The sequence below is a fragment of the Lissotriton helveticus genome, chromosome 12 (assembly GCF_964261635.1).
Source record: "Lissotriton helveticus chromosome 12, aLisHel1.1, whole genome shotgun sequence".
NCBI classification, from domain to species: Eukaryota; Metazoa; Chordata; class Amphibia; order Caudata; family Salamandridae; genus Lissotriton; species Lissotriton helveticus.
The window spans coordinates 807,437,222-807,455,846 of NC_136073.1; the positions used below are offsets into that span (position 1 = coordinate 807,437,222).

The following is an 18,625-nucleotide window of genomic DNA, read 5'->3' on the forward strand; positions in this document are numbered from 1 at the left end:
ATGTAAAGCGAGCGGATACCTTTGGGTCTAGCTAGCGCTATATAAAACCTGTAAATAATAATAAATAATACATTAACTGAATAAAATAAAACAACTCTCCTATAATCATCTTAGGACTGCTGCTAATGCTCTCATAACACCCATAACAGACTCTAGAAACACCATACTAGGAGCCTCACAGGCTTTCTCTCAACCTCCCCTTAAAGTCCTTTTTCACTCCACAGTGTGCATCATCATCAGAGAGAAAAAAGATTGACTACATCCCTCCATATTGAAAACACTCCACTGGCTCCCACTAGAAGCAGGAGTCAAGTTCAAGATCTTGTCCAGCATTCAAAGGGCTGCACCATGGCCATCTCAGGAGGCTCAAGATACTCAAGGAGTGAGAGACCCCTCTCATCTTTGAAACAACAACATTCAAGTCCACCTTTGACCTGCAACAATCCTTTTCAGGATCATCAGCTAGCTCCTGAAGCACTCTGCCTTCTGACCTGAGAACAACATAGAGCATCTTGAGTTTCAGAAAATGACTATAGACTCATCTATTTAGAGTCTACCTTGAAGATCCAGGCCCCACGACCCCCCATAGACCCTTGGCATGGCTTCCCCTCTTCCCCCATCAGTACAGGAACTGTTGACAATCCCTAATCAGACCCAGGAAATGTTCTAAAGGTGATTCATTTGTAAACCTGTGACTATATAGAGCTCCTCTTATGCTTATGATATTTGACAATATGCTTCCCCTTCTTCTTACACCCTTTTACTCCCCAGTCTCTTCTCTTCCCTCCACTTTTCCTGCCCACACAGCATCCGCTGCATGACTATGCTGTTATGTGTTTTGTTTATTCATAGCATCTGGCAAAGGAACATATAACGTCTTACTTTCTTATAATTATGTGTCTCCCACTGTTCTCTATTAAGCATTTTAACCCCTTCCATGCTGATGACGGCCCCCGGCCGTCATGCATCACGGTGGGCGTGTGCTGATGACGGCTCGGGGCTGTCATGATCCCCCCCACTCTTCAAAATGGCCGCACAGGGGCAGAATTGCGGCCGCGCCCAAGGGGTTAATGCAAATCTAATGGAAAGTATATAAAACCAATAAATAAATAAATAGGAGCAATAACAGCTCTGGCAGGCCTGCCTGTATGTGGACACCCTCACACTTCTGGCAGCATAATATAGAGGGGGTGGGAAATACTGGTCTGTTTTCCATGCAGGGCTAAGAAGAAAATCTACTTTGGCATGGCCCCTAGAAAAAAGGGGTGGGGCTGGGCGGGGTGCGTTAACGACAGTTGACCTATCCGTGCACAGGACAGACTCATCATTCTTGCTTTCAGCTCTCATTACCTTGTTTGTATCCTTACTAGCCTCCTGTTGAAGGCCCCAGCCTTCCCTTTCACTCTCCTGAATCCATTCATAGCTCTCTGCCCTAGAAAGAAGAGCCATCCTTGCCTGAGGTCCCCATTAGCCCATTCGAGCATCTCTGTCGTGGAATGCACGACCGCCCTAGCCCCACCCCCTCACTGCCAACCTCACTAGCCCAATCTAGACGTCTGCGTCTGAAGGCCCCATCCTTCCTGCCACTCCATTTAATCCTTTCATGGCTCTCTGTCCTGGAATGGCTCACCGTCAGTGCTTGAGGCTTTCATTAGCCCACTTATGGCTCTCCGCGGCGGAAGGATTCATCCTCCCCGCCGCTTTCATTGGCCCGTTCCTCGCTCTTCAGACGGTTCTCCAAGAAGAAAACAAACAGGATTCTGTTCTGCAGGAAATTATTAAAGTGGAACTAATGAAAGGCTGCCAGACAGAAGGACGCCCTTGGCCATCAGCACAGCTTATTCTTCTACCTCCAAAACCCATATCTTATTTTCTAGTTTATTCCACACTGAACCCACACATTTCAGCCAGTGCACCTGAAGACTGACCTACCACTAACCCTGATAGCCAGGACTGAAATCTCTGGCAATTCCACTCAAGCTTGACCGTCACAGAGGTCAGCCAATGCACTTCAGGAGCTTCCAACAGCACCAGCCTGCATTTCAGTACTGATAATCTCACATCACCCTTGCAGTCTACATCAAACCCAACCTGCAGCAACCACTGTTACCCGGCATGCAGCAACCGCTGCTACACCACTGTGACGAGCTTGATGCTCGTAGTCCACAACAGTCCTGTGCTGCAGGACGTGAACGCAGTGCTGAGACGGACACACAGCTCTGGCAGAGCACCCCAGATTCTGACAAACAAAAACTACCTATTTCTAGTACTGACCCACACCCAAAAAAGTCTGGCCATTCATCTCAGTCCTGATACACAACACCATTTTACGACCCGAATGCTGGACAACAATAAGAATTTAGCCAAGGACACTGAATCCTGGTCTGCAGTTTCTCTACTTTCAATTTCTGAGGCCCAGACACATTTCTGCCAATGGCCCTCAATCCTGAAGAGCGGTAATGGGATCCACGGACAACTCTATCAGTGGACTTCAGTCATAACCTACAGTTCCCTTTGTTATTCCAGTGGTGGGACCTACACTTTGCTTTTCCAATGTATGTCAGTCTCGACATATTACTGCACCGATACACAAGTAAACAGCACCCTCTTGGTCTTAGAAAGCACATAAATCGGTTGTAAATGTTGGTCAATACAGCTGCGGCCCTTGCAGGTAAGAGTGGTGGGGTGGTGGGGGGTAGGGGGATTTTGACGGACGATGACAAGGGGAAATTCAAAAAATTATTCATTTCCCCTCGTCATTGTCCATCGAAATCCCCCCCACCCGGCCTTACCTGCAGGGCCGCGGCTATTTTCAAGAAGGGGCGTTGTCATGAATCCTATGAGTTTCATTCGCCCACCATCATTTTTATACTAGGAATATCTCTAAAATCATAGTATTTGGTTTCATTTGGCCACAATCATATCTATTCTAAGAACACTTCTAAAAGCAATGTATTTTAAGGGTAAATTTACATTTAGGAACATGTTAAACACAGTTGGACGCATTTTAATGAGTTTAAAGATAATTGTGTTTTTCTCACCAAATTACTTGGGCAGATCCTATATTTGAAAAACTTAAAGCCCTCAAGGGGATAGTTTATAATCCTCTTTATGAATTACATGACCTCTTTCAGGATTCAGTCATGCATGTGGGCTTACAAAATGGCTAGAAAGTGACTCTAGTCTGCATACTAAAAAAGAAGGAACTTTTCCTATATGTAACAAAGGTTTAAGAGGAAAACTGGACATGCCGAAGCCCACGCATGATTCCCTGTGACACTGGTATACTTCTTTATTTACATGTAATACCTTATTCACATGTAATAAGCTCTCCAAAGTGAGAATCCACCCAAAATACAGTGACAATTTGAGATCGCGTAGCATCCATCCGTGTTCAGACCGAATAACCAAATAGCTTCCTTCCTAATCTCCAGTCTTCATTCTCTGACTGCCACAGATGAGCCTCCCTTCCTCTCAGCTGCAGTGAACTTAGAAATCCCCACATCTAATTACAGATGCCAGGGCTCCCCTGGGCCTGGAGGCTGTAGACCGAATCCAAGAGGGTAGCGAGGGAATTGAGATCAGGGATGATTATGTATCTTGCCCTGTCTGAGCTCTTTAAGCTTCTACCTCCTACAAGAAGTAGGCGTATCTTCTTTACTTTCCTGGGTTCTGCAGCGGCTCCTGCTGGAGGTACACTGATTTTTCTAATCTTTTTTGTCGACTTAGCTCCTTTCCGCACTGCCTCTACCGACACCACCACCACCCTTTTCTGGGGAAATATCTGCTCCACACTGTCAGGATTTGGAAAGCTCATTCACATTGTGTCCACCCATAGATAGGGTGGAAAAGCCTGGATAGTCTGGAGAACAAGGGTTTGGAAATTTGGTTCACTCAAACACTAGCCTGCATAACATAGTTTCTAGGCACATGATTACTTCCTGGGAAATCTGATCACTTCTGGGGCACTGGTGAAAGAGTCTGTACTTAGACTCCCTTCAAAATTGAGCAAAAGCCTGAGAGCATGTTGCCTACTTACTATGGTTTCTCACTTTGCTGTAGTACATGCCTGTGATATGTCCTTGCAGCTTTATTTTCTCTGGTCCTGCTTTTATTTATTTATTTATTTATGTTATTTATATTCTTATAAAGCGCCAGACTAGACCCCCGAAGGGGTATCTCCGCACTATTGCTGCAAAAAGGGTGTTCTGATTGTGTGTCCAGAAGAGGAATATAGACTAGAGAGGCATTATTATTTACCGGGATACAGGTATGTTTTTAAAGTTTTCCGGAAAGTCAAGTGACTGGTGAGAGACCTAAGTTCTAGGGGTAGAGAGTTCCAGAGTACTGGTCCAGCATGGGCTAGCGCGCGGCCACCTTGTCTGGTCTTCTTCACTCTGGGTACCTGCAATAGCTGCTGGTTACTGGAGCGCAGAGAGCGCCTGGGGATGTAGGGCTGAAAGATTTCAGTCATATATTTCGGGCCCTCCCCTATCATACTCTTGTGAATTGTACATAGAGTTTTAAACTGGACTCGTTTCCTCACTGGAAGCCAGTGGAGTCTCATCAGCAGGGGACAGGAGGCAGTCCTTGATGGAACATTCAGGACAATCCTTGCTGCTGTATTTTGGATTACCTGCAGTTTGCTAAGTTGTTCCTCGTTAGCTCCGAGGAGCAAACCGTTGCAGTAATCCACCCTGCTGATGACGAGAGCCTGTACAAGCGTTTTCCTGTAATGGTCCGGTATGTAGGGGAAGACTCGTCTTAACATCCCAATAGCCCGAAAGCAGGTACCAGCAACTTGATTTACATGGCCTTTGAATGTAAGTTGCTGATCAAAAAGCACTCCTAAGTTCCTAACTGTGCTCTTGGGAATGGGAACAGGGCCTAGCTCTAGAGGCCACCAGGCTTTATGTTTAGCTCCTCAACTGGTGCTCTGAATTTTTCTCATGTCCTCGGGTTCCTGCTTCGTATTCTAGTCTTATGGGAGAGCGTTTTGGCGCATTCCACCATTTCTACGGATAAGCCATTCATTCTCTGTCTATTAGTGTTGAGTTACTTTATGCATTACATTTCAAAACTCCTATCACCTTCTTCTTAATTAAAGCTGGTCCCCAATTCCTCCAAGTTTGTTGGGTAGAAATTTCCATACTGCACCAACCTATGAGACTAATTCATGTAGACGGTGCATCCAGTCCTACTGTTTTCTATCCGTTTCCCTGCTTTTCTTAGAGTTTGTTCTACGGGCATTTCAGGATGCTACTAAACTGCCTACAGATTTAGGGACATCAGGGGTTCTCAGTCGGGCGAGCTCTCGGCATGTTAAAGTTTGCCGGGCCCATGAACCCATCTTAAAGACCATTTCAGGCACAAGCCATTAATATTATTCCGGATGAATTAGAATTAGCCTGCAAGGCTCTTCTGTTAACTCGCATAAATCAAATGGTTGCTTTGTACACTACCATCTCCAGCACTACTAGGACATTAGACACGGTTCCTGTGGCGAGTAGTAGTTATCCTCTCAAACAGACTCATATAGCAGGAGCAGATGTAATAGAAAACAACACTTCTGCAAATTCTTGACTTTTATCTCCTCTGGAGAAGTTTGGAAGAGATCATCTGTGTTTCAACCCTTTTTGGCGCAGTGTCGACGACACTGCTTAGAACGACCTTTGCGTCAGATGCGGCTTAATATTCTCCATATTTGACTAAAGACGCCATGACAAGGGCCACCCCTCTGATCTTTGAACCGGAATCCTTGGCTTGCTAATTGCAACCAGTTCCTTACTCAGTTCAGAGAAATGTTTGGAAAACATCAGACAAAGCAAGCTATGCACGCAAGGTTTATATCCCTGAGACAAGGAAATAAAGATCTTATAACATATATTTGTCTCTTCCAACAGCTGGTGTCAATGCAGCTTGGACAGAAGGGTCTATGAGATGATTTTAAAAGTGCCCAATCACTAGAGGTAAACTGACCCACTAAATCAAACGCCCAGATAGATATAATGCTGGAAATAGACGCATATAGGAAAGCCCACAGAAGTGAACGTAGAGGTTGGTCATGGTGTAACGAGGACATCTGAAGATATGTCTCTGAAAGAAGAGCCTGTGCAGATTGGGGTCGCAAGCGGGGACATCAACAAATACATGGTTAATAAGCAAAATGACACCGCGGCTAGCGGATGCACATGCTGGACCAAGGTGAATTATCAGAGTTTTCTCAGTAGAAGACACAAACCAAGCTTTAAAAACAAGTTGAACTGTGATATTGCTTTATATTTTCATGAGACCATCTGCGACACATCTGAATTGATCGACTGTACCAACATTTAGCAGTTTTATGCATTATCAGTACCATGAATGTGCTATCTGGTGATCCAGCAACTTAGAGCCATGTGGCCACGTGGCCCACCAGATATGCTCAATAGCTCATTCTCTCCCATTGCATCACTACAACCAATGTGAACTAGGTACACCCAGCATAGCTTTCTATTTAAGTATCCTAGAAAGAGAGATAGCGTGTGTATGTCTATTAGGAAGGACCAGACTTCTTAATATACATATAGATCCTTTTTTTTAAATTTTCCTAGAAGATTAATTTTGCATACTAAGGCTTCATAATTTTGACAAATCCTGAAGATTTAAGTACAGTTATGTGATAGGAAATAGGACTTCTGTACCACCTCACCTTATCATGTTTGGTTGCTCGTAAGATATTTATGATTTCTATACAATGACACTACATATGCAGTCAAGCCTAATGAAGGTCCTTTAAGTTGACATAGTTGAAACATGTTGATGTAATTGTATGAATGTGTTTTTCATGCCTAATCAATTCTTTTCAGCTTTGCTATTAATTTAAAAAACACAAAGTGATATCATCTGTTTGTATTAAAAAGGTAACCATAAGGATGAAATATAAAACTAACTATTAAGATATCATTGGAACTCTTAGAATTTGCACCAACTCACATAAATTATTATAAATTCATAAGAATGATAGTAACAGTTTTCAAAGAAAAGTGGAAAACAATATTGATCTATTTGATATACACAGAAGCTCTCTGTCCACATACAAATAAAATATTTTATACACAAACTTACCCTACACACTTGCACTTTCATCTAGGAAACACAGGAAGGAGGGAAATGTACTCACCTGAATATTCCTTTTGATGATGTCCCGGGTTATCTGCACTTTCCCAGTGCTTGGATCTACGCCTGCAAGAGGCACCATGACTTCGCCAATCACATCATCACGAGAGAAGCGATCAAAGCTCAAGACCAGAAAGTGGAGGACAAGGTCCTGCAGCTGGCTGTAAGGAATTCCGTAAAAGGTGAAGGTCTCATCGAACACAGGGTCTAGGGTTTTGCGTAGGACCCTGGTCTTGACCCTGTGTTTCTTGTCGGGCAGGATGGTCATCTTGATATAAGGGTCTGAGCCCTGGTTGTGTTCGTCCATTACGGGCAGGCCGTGTGCTTCCTGGATTGTCACCACAAGGGCTTTCTTTGGGAAGTTGTAGTCCACGCTGAGAGTCAATGAACCCAATGATGCTTCGACTTCGGGGGAGGATGGTGAGGGTGTCTTACTGCTATTGGAGGTGAGGCACTGATCTGGGCTCAGCTCATCCCCAAAATCCACTTTGATTGGCAGCTGGTTTATGCCCCCTGAAGGGCTGATCAGATGCGGAGTCTTCGCAGATCCTACCAGACCAGCCTCTGCGGCATCCACTAAGAGGCTACTCCTCCCAGTGTCCCGGTCGGTGCCGGCTTTGTCCCTCCGGATCCGGATGATTTTCTTTTTGTTACTCAATGTCTCTGGATATATGCTTATCCCCTTGAGCATGTGGATAAACTTGTATGGTGGGTTCTTTTGCTTCTTCTCTGATTGCTGGTGGCAGCATGTCCAGATGAACACGGTCACTGAGACAGACACTACCAGGGCGGTGGCACCAATGAAGCCGGCAACAATGGGCGACACATCTGCAACAAAAGTGAATAGACGTTAGAAGTAAAATTGATTTTAGCCATTCAAAATTAAAGTTTCAAGATACAAGTTCCAAACAGGGCATTTCTCTGTCTGCAAAGCTAGCGTTAAGAGTACCAGTGCACTGATAAAATCAAAAGTTAGGACCTAGTCTTTATACTAAAAAATGTTCATGTGTTGAGCACAAAGATTCAGTGTTCTTTCTTTTTGTAAGAGGAGTGATTGTGTGAAGCAGTTATGTGCGACAAACCTGATGCTTAATTTGTGCTGGTATTCAACTGTACTTGGCACCTGCACTTTTTTCCTAACACCAGCACTTATTATTGACATTCTACCACATGGTGGCGCTGTCTGTCTATTGGTTAGCAGAACACATCAGCAACAGTGTATAGCAATTACATGCAATTAAAAAACAAAATGCTAGGTCAACCTGACCATTCTCTCTACTTTGGATCAGATGGAATTGTCACATCTGTTGGACTTTAATTGATAGCAATTATCAATGGTACTGGCGTCTGATAGCACAGTCTGGGGCTATGGGTGGAGCAAGCTGCACTGGCATTCCATGAAATATCTTGGGCACTGGCATTTATTTATGAATTAATCACTGCTATAGCCTACACCATGTAAGGTTTTCAAGCACAGTTACAACATTCATAGGATTAGAGCAAAGACCAAGTTGGAGGCTAAAGGGCTGACTACACGGTCTCGGACTTCACAATGGGCGTTACCAAGTTAGCGACCACTTTGGGAATTACTAAAACTGCAGTAAATCCGCAGACCTGGCATATTTCATCCAGGGACTTCAGCCAAAATCTCTGAATGAAATGTATGGGGGAATGGGGGAATTACTGGCCGAATCGGATTTAGAACCCCACTCATTCTTGATTTCTCATGGCGCATCAGCGTTTCATCTGCAATTCCTGTTACCTACAACCCTTCCCCATACCTGCCCTTTATACCGCCAACAACTTCCCTCACCCCGTGGCCCTACCCGTCACATCTGTACAAATGGGATCTAATTCAATGGTTTGACTTAATGGGACTGGCATCAGGGACTGGTGCGGGTCAGGAATATCGAGGATGTAGCCTTACGGCTAGAGCGGTCGACCTCGGACTTGGGGAACCAGGTTCGAGTCTCGGCATTGACGCTCAACATTCTCTTATTCTGGGCAAATCACTTCATCTCCCCGTGCCTAACAAAAAAAATGAATGTGTCCTCAAGTATCGCAACTGATACTTATGTAAAGCGCTCCGATACCCGATTTCTCGGGTCTTGTTCACGCTATATAAAACTCAAAAAAATAAATTGTCTGAATATCCCCAGCCACAATTTCGGGCCCACAATATCGAGAGACGAAATAACTAAAGGTACGTTTATATTTATTTTCTATACCTAACTCCACATCTAAGTACATTGACAATATAGACATGTTCAAGGTATGTAAATGTAGAGGTAAGAATAGTGAAACCATATAGTTCTCTGTGCACCTCCCACCTCAATAACGCGTTGGTCGATTTGAGCCGGTGCTTTCCGGTGCTCAGCACCAGCATTTAATTATCAACACTTCATGAGCACCACTTAAGGACATATTCATTTACAGGGAGAGTACGTAATTTGCCCAGAATCACAGGATGTTGAGCTGACGCTGAGACTCAAACCTGTTCCCCAGCACCGAAGTATGCAGCTCTTGCCATTACACCACATCCTCTCCCCACTTTAACGGTTAGTAGTTGGTTCTGTTTTAGGCAGCGCTAGCAGGAGAAATGGTCTGGTGCAAGCTTCCTCCTGACAAGAGTCCCTGCAAGCATTTTTTTTAATTAACCACTGCTCTTTAGCTATGTAGCCCAGAATAAATATCAGGTTTGTAACATGCGTTCCAGTAAATCCGCCCCGGTAGTGTTTCACAAGCAATAACGAATCATTTCCAGACACACTGCTGATCTTGCAGATGCCGTCTGCATTGCTTTTTATCACCGCCCTCTTTCAGGAGCATCTTTTGTCGGCCATCTTTTCAATCCCTGCATTATTCTTCCGCGCTCTAGTTATTTCCGGCAGAGACACACACATTTCTAGGTTGCGGCACGTGGAGAGCAGGCGCAGCTAGCACCTGAAGCATAATTAGAACCCTGTTCCAAGATCCTTATATTAAGAAAGAATTTGAACTGGGTGACTTAAGCTGCTTTCGTCAGGCATAAATGAAAGATTGCAAAGCTACTTGTTATTTTCTGTAGCATATAAACAATTCTATATGAAATGTCATGCCTTTTAACCAAAAAAGATCAGATACACAAATCTTAATACTAAGGGACTTTGAATTGGTCACTCAGTAAGTACTCAGTAAGACTGGTCACTGAATATTTGTATAGTATTGCTTAGTAATGTTTCGTATGAGATGATGGAACGAATAAGATGTGTCTGGTCTTCTTCAGGATCTTCTTGTGTGCTACATGTACGGATGTGTGTGCCGGAGGACTCTTTCTGTCGTTTATTTGGATCTAGGGCTGGCTGGCTATTCCACTAGGCTTCTCTCAGACAATCCAGCTCATTTCTTCTAGGGCATTTGAATACTCTACCGGTGATTAGCACACCATATAAATGCTAGTAACATAGCATAAATGTAGCATGTGTTGTACAAGCTGTTATGTTTTGTTGCCTGGATCTGTAGAGCGCACTATCAGCCAGGAGGGGATCCTGAGGCTGGACAGGTGTGAGTCGAGCCAAACCTAGGACCTAGCGGGACTACTCGAAAAGGTAGGTCTTCAGTTTCTTGCGGAATTCAAGAAGTGATGAGAAGGCTCTTGTGTGTAGCGGCAGGTTGTTCCATGCTTTAGGAGCATTGTGGGAGAAGGCTCAACTGTCGGATCATGGTTTTCCGTATGCGTGGGATGTTTTCAAGTGGCAGTCCGGACGAGCTGCGTTGTCTGGAAGGTTTGTGAAGGCAGATGTGACTTTTGAGGTATGCTGGGCCAGTGTTATGTATCAGCGCCTCGAAAGTGTGGGTGAGGAGTTTGAATTGTGCAGTAGCGTTATCATTTATTTGTGTCAAGGAAAGAATTCAGCTTCATTCTGTGAGTCACCAAATGCAGGCTGGAATTTTGTTCAGAAAATCCTTCATACAAAATACCACTGGCATCGCTGGTGGATGATTTCATTAAATCTCAAAGCTAAAAAGCAATTTTTACGGTGGAAGGGATTACTATCCTAAATACTGCAGCTCTGAATAAATAGGAATAATCCTCTTTATAAAAGGAGGATTAACGCACCCTAGAAATGTCTCTTAGGGATAAATCTGGGCCTACGTTCTAAGCTTAACCCAGTTCCATGAAGTAGACGCGCTCACCAACAGAAAATCGCTGCGGGTGGAGTCCACTGATGCCCCCATTTACAAGCAACCTTAAGACTAAGCTTCTGAAGCTGAAAGTACTGGCTCTCTTAGAGCGCTAGGGAATCCCCTGGAGATGGCATTGATTGCTGGTCAGTGGTGTAGACGAAGAATAAGAGGTTGGGTCCGAGATATAATGAAAGGCATGCTAATATTTACCATTTAAATACTGTGCATCCTAAGCTCATCTGTCTCTTGATGTGCAAATCACTGACTGGGTCACCGGAGCTATGCAGCGCCTGAGGACCAAATTATGTGGCGCGGTGTGGTGCCGCGGCCAGGGCGACTGACGCTGGAATCTGGGGATCACGGTTCGGTCCCAAGCACCGGTGGCAGATTAGCCCAGCACCATGTGACTCTGGGCAATAGCTTGGCCCCCAGCACCTAGAGACCCTTATGGGTGATTGTTCGCGCTTTACAAATGTGGATTATTATATATATTATTTATGCAGCTAGAAAAGGTCAATTACTACACAAACTCTTTTCTTTATTTACAACAGACTATTGCTCACACCAGTTTCACTGCATAAAATGCATTCTGATACCTCACACGCTTGCTGGTCCTGTCATATCCACAGGCAAATCTTCATCACTTACTTTTTTCATGTCCACAAGTTACACGATTTTGGGTATCAGTCTGGATCCAAATTAATGCTTTTTTCACAAAAATATCCTCCTTACATTTGTAAATATTTTTCTAGGCAGTCTCTCTAATAGTTTGAACATACCTAAAACACAAACACAAATTATGGACCTATTATTAGCTGCTGCTTTTCAGCAGATAACAAAAATTTGGAAGGATGCCTCTAAACTCTCATATTTAGCTTGTCGGTACTCTGTTTGCCATAATCATAGACTTAACTCAACTTTGGTATTTCCCTTGTCCCTGAAACACAAAAGATTACTCTTATGGTTTCCTGCTACGGTGTTTTTAGATGAAAGTGCTAAAAGATCCTTTGCTCCAGCACCATGTATTCAAGAAGTTGCTCAACCCCATTGAGCTCTCTGTTTTTAGGTTTTGACTAGCGATGCATGCGTACGAAGTACGCATGCGCTAGCAAAATCTAATGATATCCTCTAATCCTCTATGTGGGGTCGGGTATCTGCCCCCTCCTCCCATTGGCTAGCTCCATAAATGGAGGCTAGCCATTGGTAGAGGGCTCTGTCTGTCAATCCCAGACCAGATTCGGGGGCGTTCCCGAGAATTTTTCCCTTTTGGCTACGTCACGCGACGTCAGCCAAAAGCCGGGAACGCCCCCGAATCTGGTCCGGCATTGAGCCGGCACCCGCCTTCCTGCTCCGGCCGTCTTCTGCGTCTCTCCTCCCCCTTTCCCGCCCCCTCCCGCTTGTTTCCTGATGGCGGCACCGGCCGAAGATGCCTCTTGCCTGGCTGACATCCTTAGACGTAGCGCCGCGAGGGTATTCCAAGTGGCGCTGCTCTCTCCCTGATGCACAGGTACTAATGGTTAGAGGCGTCCTTTCCCCTGCCGCAGAGCTCAGGGGCTCAGCCTGAGATCGCTCTGCCCTGGCAGGGACAGTGAGAAGCGGCCGCCTCCTGTTAACACCATGAAGCGGCCACTGCACAGCGGCTCACCTTCGGCGTCGCTAGGCAGCCAGCAGCAGCGCTGCGAGCTTTCCAGCAGCCACCCCACCCCCTGCCCAGGTGCCCTGTGTACTCGCGGTGCTTCGGGCGCTGCTGACTGCTCCGGTTTGCAGTGGAGGTCCAAACAGCCAACGGCGGGTCATGTGATGGGAGAGTGCTCGCCTAGCAGGGTTTAAATAGCCGTCTAGTACTGGCGCTGCCGCCTCTGCTGTCACCGTGCAGCACTCTATGCTGCTAATGCGAGCGGCACAGAGGGCGAGACGAGAAAACAATGACCTGAAAACCCGGCCCTGCTGCTGCCGGCGCAGGGTGATACCACAACAATACAGCACGCTTGCTCGCATCGCCAGCCTTACAACAAGCGGAACACTGTAGTCCAGGACTCCTCTATAGACACTCGTCACGGCGGTTCTCAGTAGGCACGACCATCGCAGTAAACCAGGGCACCAGGGCAATGTATGGGGTGCCCAGGACCACACATAGCTATAGTGAAGGAAAATAATGGTGCTGGGGTTGTGCTCCGTATACACGGAAACAAAACTTTCCGAACATCTTTCCCCCGAAGGGAAAGGCTTATTTCTTACTCCGATGGCTTTTTTTGCATCTTTGCTAACTCCACACCACCAAGCTTTACAGCTCTGCCATGGCCACACGCAGCCCCGTGCTTTTAAATACCTTTAGCCCTAACCACGTTTTTATGAGGATGATAAAACTGGGAGTTATCTCTAGTTTGACCTAAAATGCCGTCTCTGGGAACGTACTGTTTCAATGAGGTTTGAGTGCTTTGGATTGGAACCGTTCTGATGGCCAGGTACGGAGCGCTCTCCAAGATATAACAATAAGTTAATATCTTGGTATTGGTTTCCAATATTAGCAGGAGCAGAAATGACGTCATTAGTGCTTTCGGTTTGTGGGCGCAAATCACTAAGAGTCTGTCTGACACTCCCCCTGAGAGCGCAAACCTGCTGCAGGCCTGACGTGGGCAGGGCGGGCACGGTACTGTAGGCACAGGTCAGCCATTGTTCCTTGTTTGACATGCATCTTCATGCCAGGCACACATCGCGACATCTTAATCCGGGGGCTGAGCGCTCACTGAGGCTTTGGTGTTTTGTACGGGCGCTTGTTGGGCCAGTTGGAATCAAAGGCCAGAATGCTAATGTGGGGACGCGCTGTGATCCGGCCGCTCTTTTGTCTGCTATGAACTCCCAGTGACCCTTCCTTCCTCCGAGGCCTGCAGAGGGACGGGGACCCTCCTGCAGACGCAGCTAAACAACATCTAGTTGTCATCTCACCTCGAAAAGTAAATGTACTACAGTGCACGATATTAAGCGGATTCCTTTTTCTGGCACCCTGGACACACCTTAGTGCACCCACCCGTGGATGTGAGGCTCGTACGGAACACCCTTAGACACGGCCTCGCTACTCGCTCTTAACGTCCATTCTTAAAGACGTGGGCCTCTTGCCGGACGATGGTAAGGACAGCGGGCTCACACAGTACACGTTTTATGTCTAGGCGCTCACATTGTACACTCTGTCCAGTCCCGCGGAGAAGGCTCACGCTGTGAGATTCCAGGACTGTGAGGTTCATACTGTACCAATCTAGTGACGTGAGGCTCCCCTGGCACAGTCATGAGAACACGAGGCCAGCTCCGTAGAATCCTGCAAGCCAGAAGCAGCTCACACTGTACCAGCATGCCCGGGAGGATTATACAGTGACAAGGAGTGCGCGCGAAGGCCCCTGCACAGGTCTACGCACTTGAGGGTCACACAGAACAACTTAAGGGGGGCCGGGCTTCTCCTATATAATCATCTGGACATAGGCCACATGGGGTACAATATAGGGGCATACTATTCAAACCTGTGGAAATACTTTTCATGTTGTACAATACTGCATGCAGAAGAGATTGAATGTACTGTTTTAACGCATGTTTTCCTGTGAGGCACAGAAGGGAGACTTTCTTGGTGGACTGGAAGAGCGCCCCCCCCCCTAACAGACAATGGGGTAGTTGTCGGTGTTGATGCTTATCAAAGGAGGGCGGAGTTGTCATATCAAAGGCACTCGGGCACTACCGGAGGTCATTGTAAATGTGTCAAACCCTGAACCCTTTGAAATGGCACAAGCTCACCCAGGAGCCTCAGTGGTGTCAGCCAGCACGTAATTTGCATGAGGTTGTTAAGGGCAGATGGTCACAGGGATAAGAAGAACATTGGCTAGAACAAACTTTTTTCTAATTCGCAGAGTTTTCATTTTACTTTAGGGCAACATCTAGTTCATTTCTTGTATTAGGATCTGGAAACTTACATTTAAATACACATTTTCTTCCACGGAACATGCCTCGAGTGCTACACTTTCTCATAAAAATGAAATTATCTTTGCACTTTTGCAAGTCTGTAGTTTCTAGAAGGTGGACATTGGGTAACATGGGCTTATCAGAAAGATATACCGTGGTAAGGACGCTTGGTGTGGGTTTGCATCAGTGTGTTTCTTGGGCCTTTGTGTTTAAGGTAAAAAATAGTATGTTCTAAAGTCACCCGAGGCATGGCTGTTATCTCAGTGCAGAAACCCCAAACATTAGAGCCCAGTGAATTCTCGGCACATCCTGTTGAATCATCCAACCCTTTAAACCGCCCCAAAAACGTACTAGTGTATTATATGGGGCCTGGCTGCAACGCCCCTCCCCCATCCGAAACCATCATAAGCCCAAAAGTGGCAATGTATTTATACGGTCAACCCGGGAGAAATCTAATCCTGGCTGCAAAGTTTCAGCCCTTTAACAATGCCAAAAGATAATGCAGTATAGGGACAGCCCGGTGACCGCTGCATCTGTCTGCTGAAGCCCCACCCTTTGCACCCCATGCTTCCTTCAAGAGTGTTTGAAATGTCGTCTTGGAATGTTGTGCCCTTCCGAGCCCGGTTCCTGTTTTGCTTCTCTTTGAGACCTGTCACCCCCTGAACCAGGCTGAATAAAGCATCCACGTGTTCCCTTTGTCCCGGCTAATCCTTTGTGATTCTTGACTTTGAAAGTGGCCATTCTTGGAGCCCCAGACTACCCTATTTGATGAGCAGTTGCCCTTTTTCAGGGGTAAAGTGACCGTACGTGACAGCTCAGCTTCCAAACTCACATCCTTACAGGTCAGTACTATACAAAATCCAGGAGGTTTAGCTGTTACTCTGAATATTTCCACTCTCAGAAAAAACAAACGCGTCACTGTGCAAAATGAAGAATTACTTATGTAGATCTAAACATTATTGCAAGTGTATCCATTCAGGACACAGCCTTTGAAAGAATTCGTTTTAGATTAATTTTCGAGCACACCAGGCGAAACTTGTACAAACTCTAGAGCATCGACTTGTAGCAAATATTTATTTATTCGTTACTTCTTTATAAAAAAACAAATTAATTAATTACATTTCCTTGCATAAAGGAATAATTCTGGACATGACTGGCAATCTATTTATCGTGTACAAAATATATACCATTAATTCCAGCTTTGTGTGCTAAGGAACACCCTTGTTTGTAACGAAAAAACATACCGGTAACCTGAATGTGGACTCATCTGTGCATATGGTGTGCATTATTCCTACAAAGTAAATCCAGCGCAGCTCAGACACGCATCAGCTCGAGAGCGCAGACCTCAGAGGCGGCGGCGCCCTCGGCTCCGAACATGGGCCTTCTCATAGCCACCCTTCAGGGGGGCATCATGCTGCTGACCCTGCCAGTGCACCTCTTGGCTCTCTTAGGAGTATGGCAGCCACTAGCCAATAAGATGTTTCCGTACGTGTTGGCCACATTTAGCCACGTCTACAACCGGAAGATGCATTCCTTCAAGAAGACTCTTTTCACCAATATGCTAGACTTCGCCAGCCCCGGGGGGAAGCTCAACTTTTGGAGGTCGGAAGCGGAACGGGAACAAATTTCCAGTTTTTCCCGCCAGGATGCCGAGTCACGTGCACGGATCCGAACCCAGACATCGAGCGCTTCCTGGGCAAGAGCGTTGCAGAAAATGACCACGTCCGGTTCACGCGCTTCCTCGTGGCGTCTGGGGAAGACATGTCGGCGGTGGCCAGCGGCTCCGCGGATGCTGTGGTCTGCACGCTGGTGCTGTGTTCGGTGCGGAACGTGGAGGGGGTCCTCAAGGAGGTGGTGCGAGTCCTCAGACCGGTGAGTATTCTGTAGTGCTATTTTGAGATGTACAAGTTTAATATGGCAGCTGACTTTCACTTTCTCTGAGTCACTATTTCGAAGCGCAGATTACAAGGGAAAACTCGGCAAAGCAATAGCTACGACCTATATATTGGGCAAATGGCACTGGTTTCCTGACCCACACTTCACATGAATTATGTCAAAGCTGATATTATTACTTGTTCACAAATTACATATTTTAGCCAATAGAACGTGTGCACTTTCTAAACTTGTAGGATTGCACATTCATAAAGGTTAAAATTTACAGACTTTATCTGCCAGCCTATGGCGTTACTTACCCAAGCGAAGGGTCGTTTATAGGAATTCCATTCCATTGTTTGATCCTCTACCCCTTTCCTAAACGATTCCATGTTCCGCATTTTATGCAGTCTATGCTTCATAGCATGTATGGAAAACTTGGAATCACTGAAAAATCATAAAAATAATGCATGTAGGAGGCAAGAAATGATCCAGGCTTTGTAGGCAACAGGCACCTCTATGTAGGATCCTGGGCAACACCCACCCTCTTGCTGAGGCAGATCTTTATCTTTTTGTTAGGAATGTCGCAAAGCACACTTTTGAAAACACTGCACTTCACGTGCACAACTCGACTTGTGTCATTTGTATCAGTGTAAACCTACGATTTTGTGTACTTGACTGTACGCTTCTCCACATTTTAGTAAGTCAATGCCAAACATACTTTTATGATGCTAGTAATACAAAATATATATATCTCTCTCAAAAAAAAAATATATATAGATAGATACACATAGAGAGAGACAAATTGTGTTTATAATTTTTGAACTACAGTAACTCATTATTCCTCTAATAACTAGTATATCTTTTCCGGAAAACCAACTGGCTCTGCAGATTTTCCTTTATTTATTCCAGTATTTTCTAAAGTGTTAATTTAGGGAATTGGATATCCTTAAACAAAGTAGCTTAACTTCCTAGTTGAAATATTCTCTCTATAGGTCAGAACTATGATCTTGAAACTCCAAATATATTTCCCTTACATTTTCTATTGTTGTTGAAATATTATTTCTACTTTTTTTTGCCTTGGTCTTCTACAATAGAATGACATTCCTAGCATACAATTCTCCAAAAGCTACCCCACCTCAGCTTACTCAAATTATGATTCAGAATGCCTTACGCCTAAGAGATGTTTACGTGCCTCTGTTGCCTGCAATGTGTGGGGGCTCGCAGTGTGTGTGGGGGCTCGCAGTGTGTGTGGGGGGGCTCGCAGTGTGTGGGGGGCTCTGTGTGGCTGTGTGTGTGGGGGGCTCTGTGTGGGTGTGTGTGTGGGGGGCTCTGTGTGGGTGTGTGTGGGGGGGCTCTGTGTGGGTGTTTGTCATTTGCGAGAGATTAAGCTATTGGCATTGTAAATGACAATGCCATTTATTTATGTTAAAAAAACATAAATAAAAATAATGTCAAGAGCAATGCCAATAGCTCTAACCTT

At 45.4% G+C, this 18,625-nt stretch overlaps 1 protein-coding gene and 1 pseudogene across 1 annotated transcript in view; one reads left to right on the top strand and one right to left on the bottom strand.

The window, feature by feature from the left end:
- SYT11 (synaptotagmin 11) overlaps positions 1–18,625 on the bottom strand; it is a 145,439-nt gene that overhangs the window by 31,411 nt on the left and 95,403 nt on the right. Inside the window, exon 2 of the mRNA XM_078671524.1 lies at positions 7,163–7,986. Coding sequence (XP_078527650.1) covers positions 7,163–7,986 — 824 coding nt within the window. The remainder of the gene's footprint in view (positions 1–7,162; positions 7,987–18,625) is intronic.
- Positions 16,646–17,157, top strand: LOC144799282 (thiol S-methyltransferase TMT1B pseudogene; annotated as a pseudogene).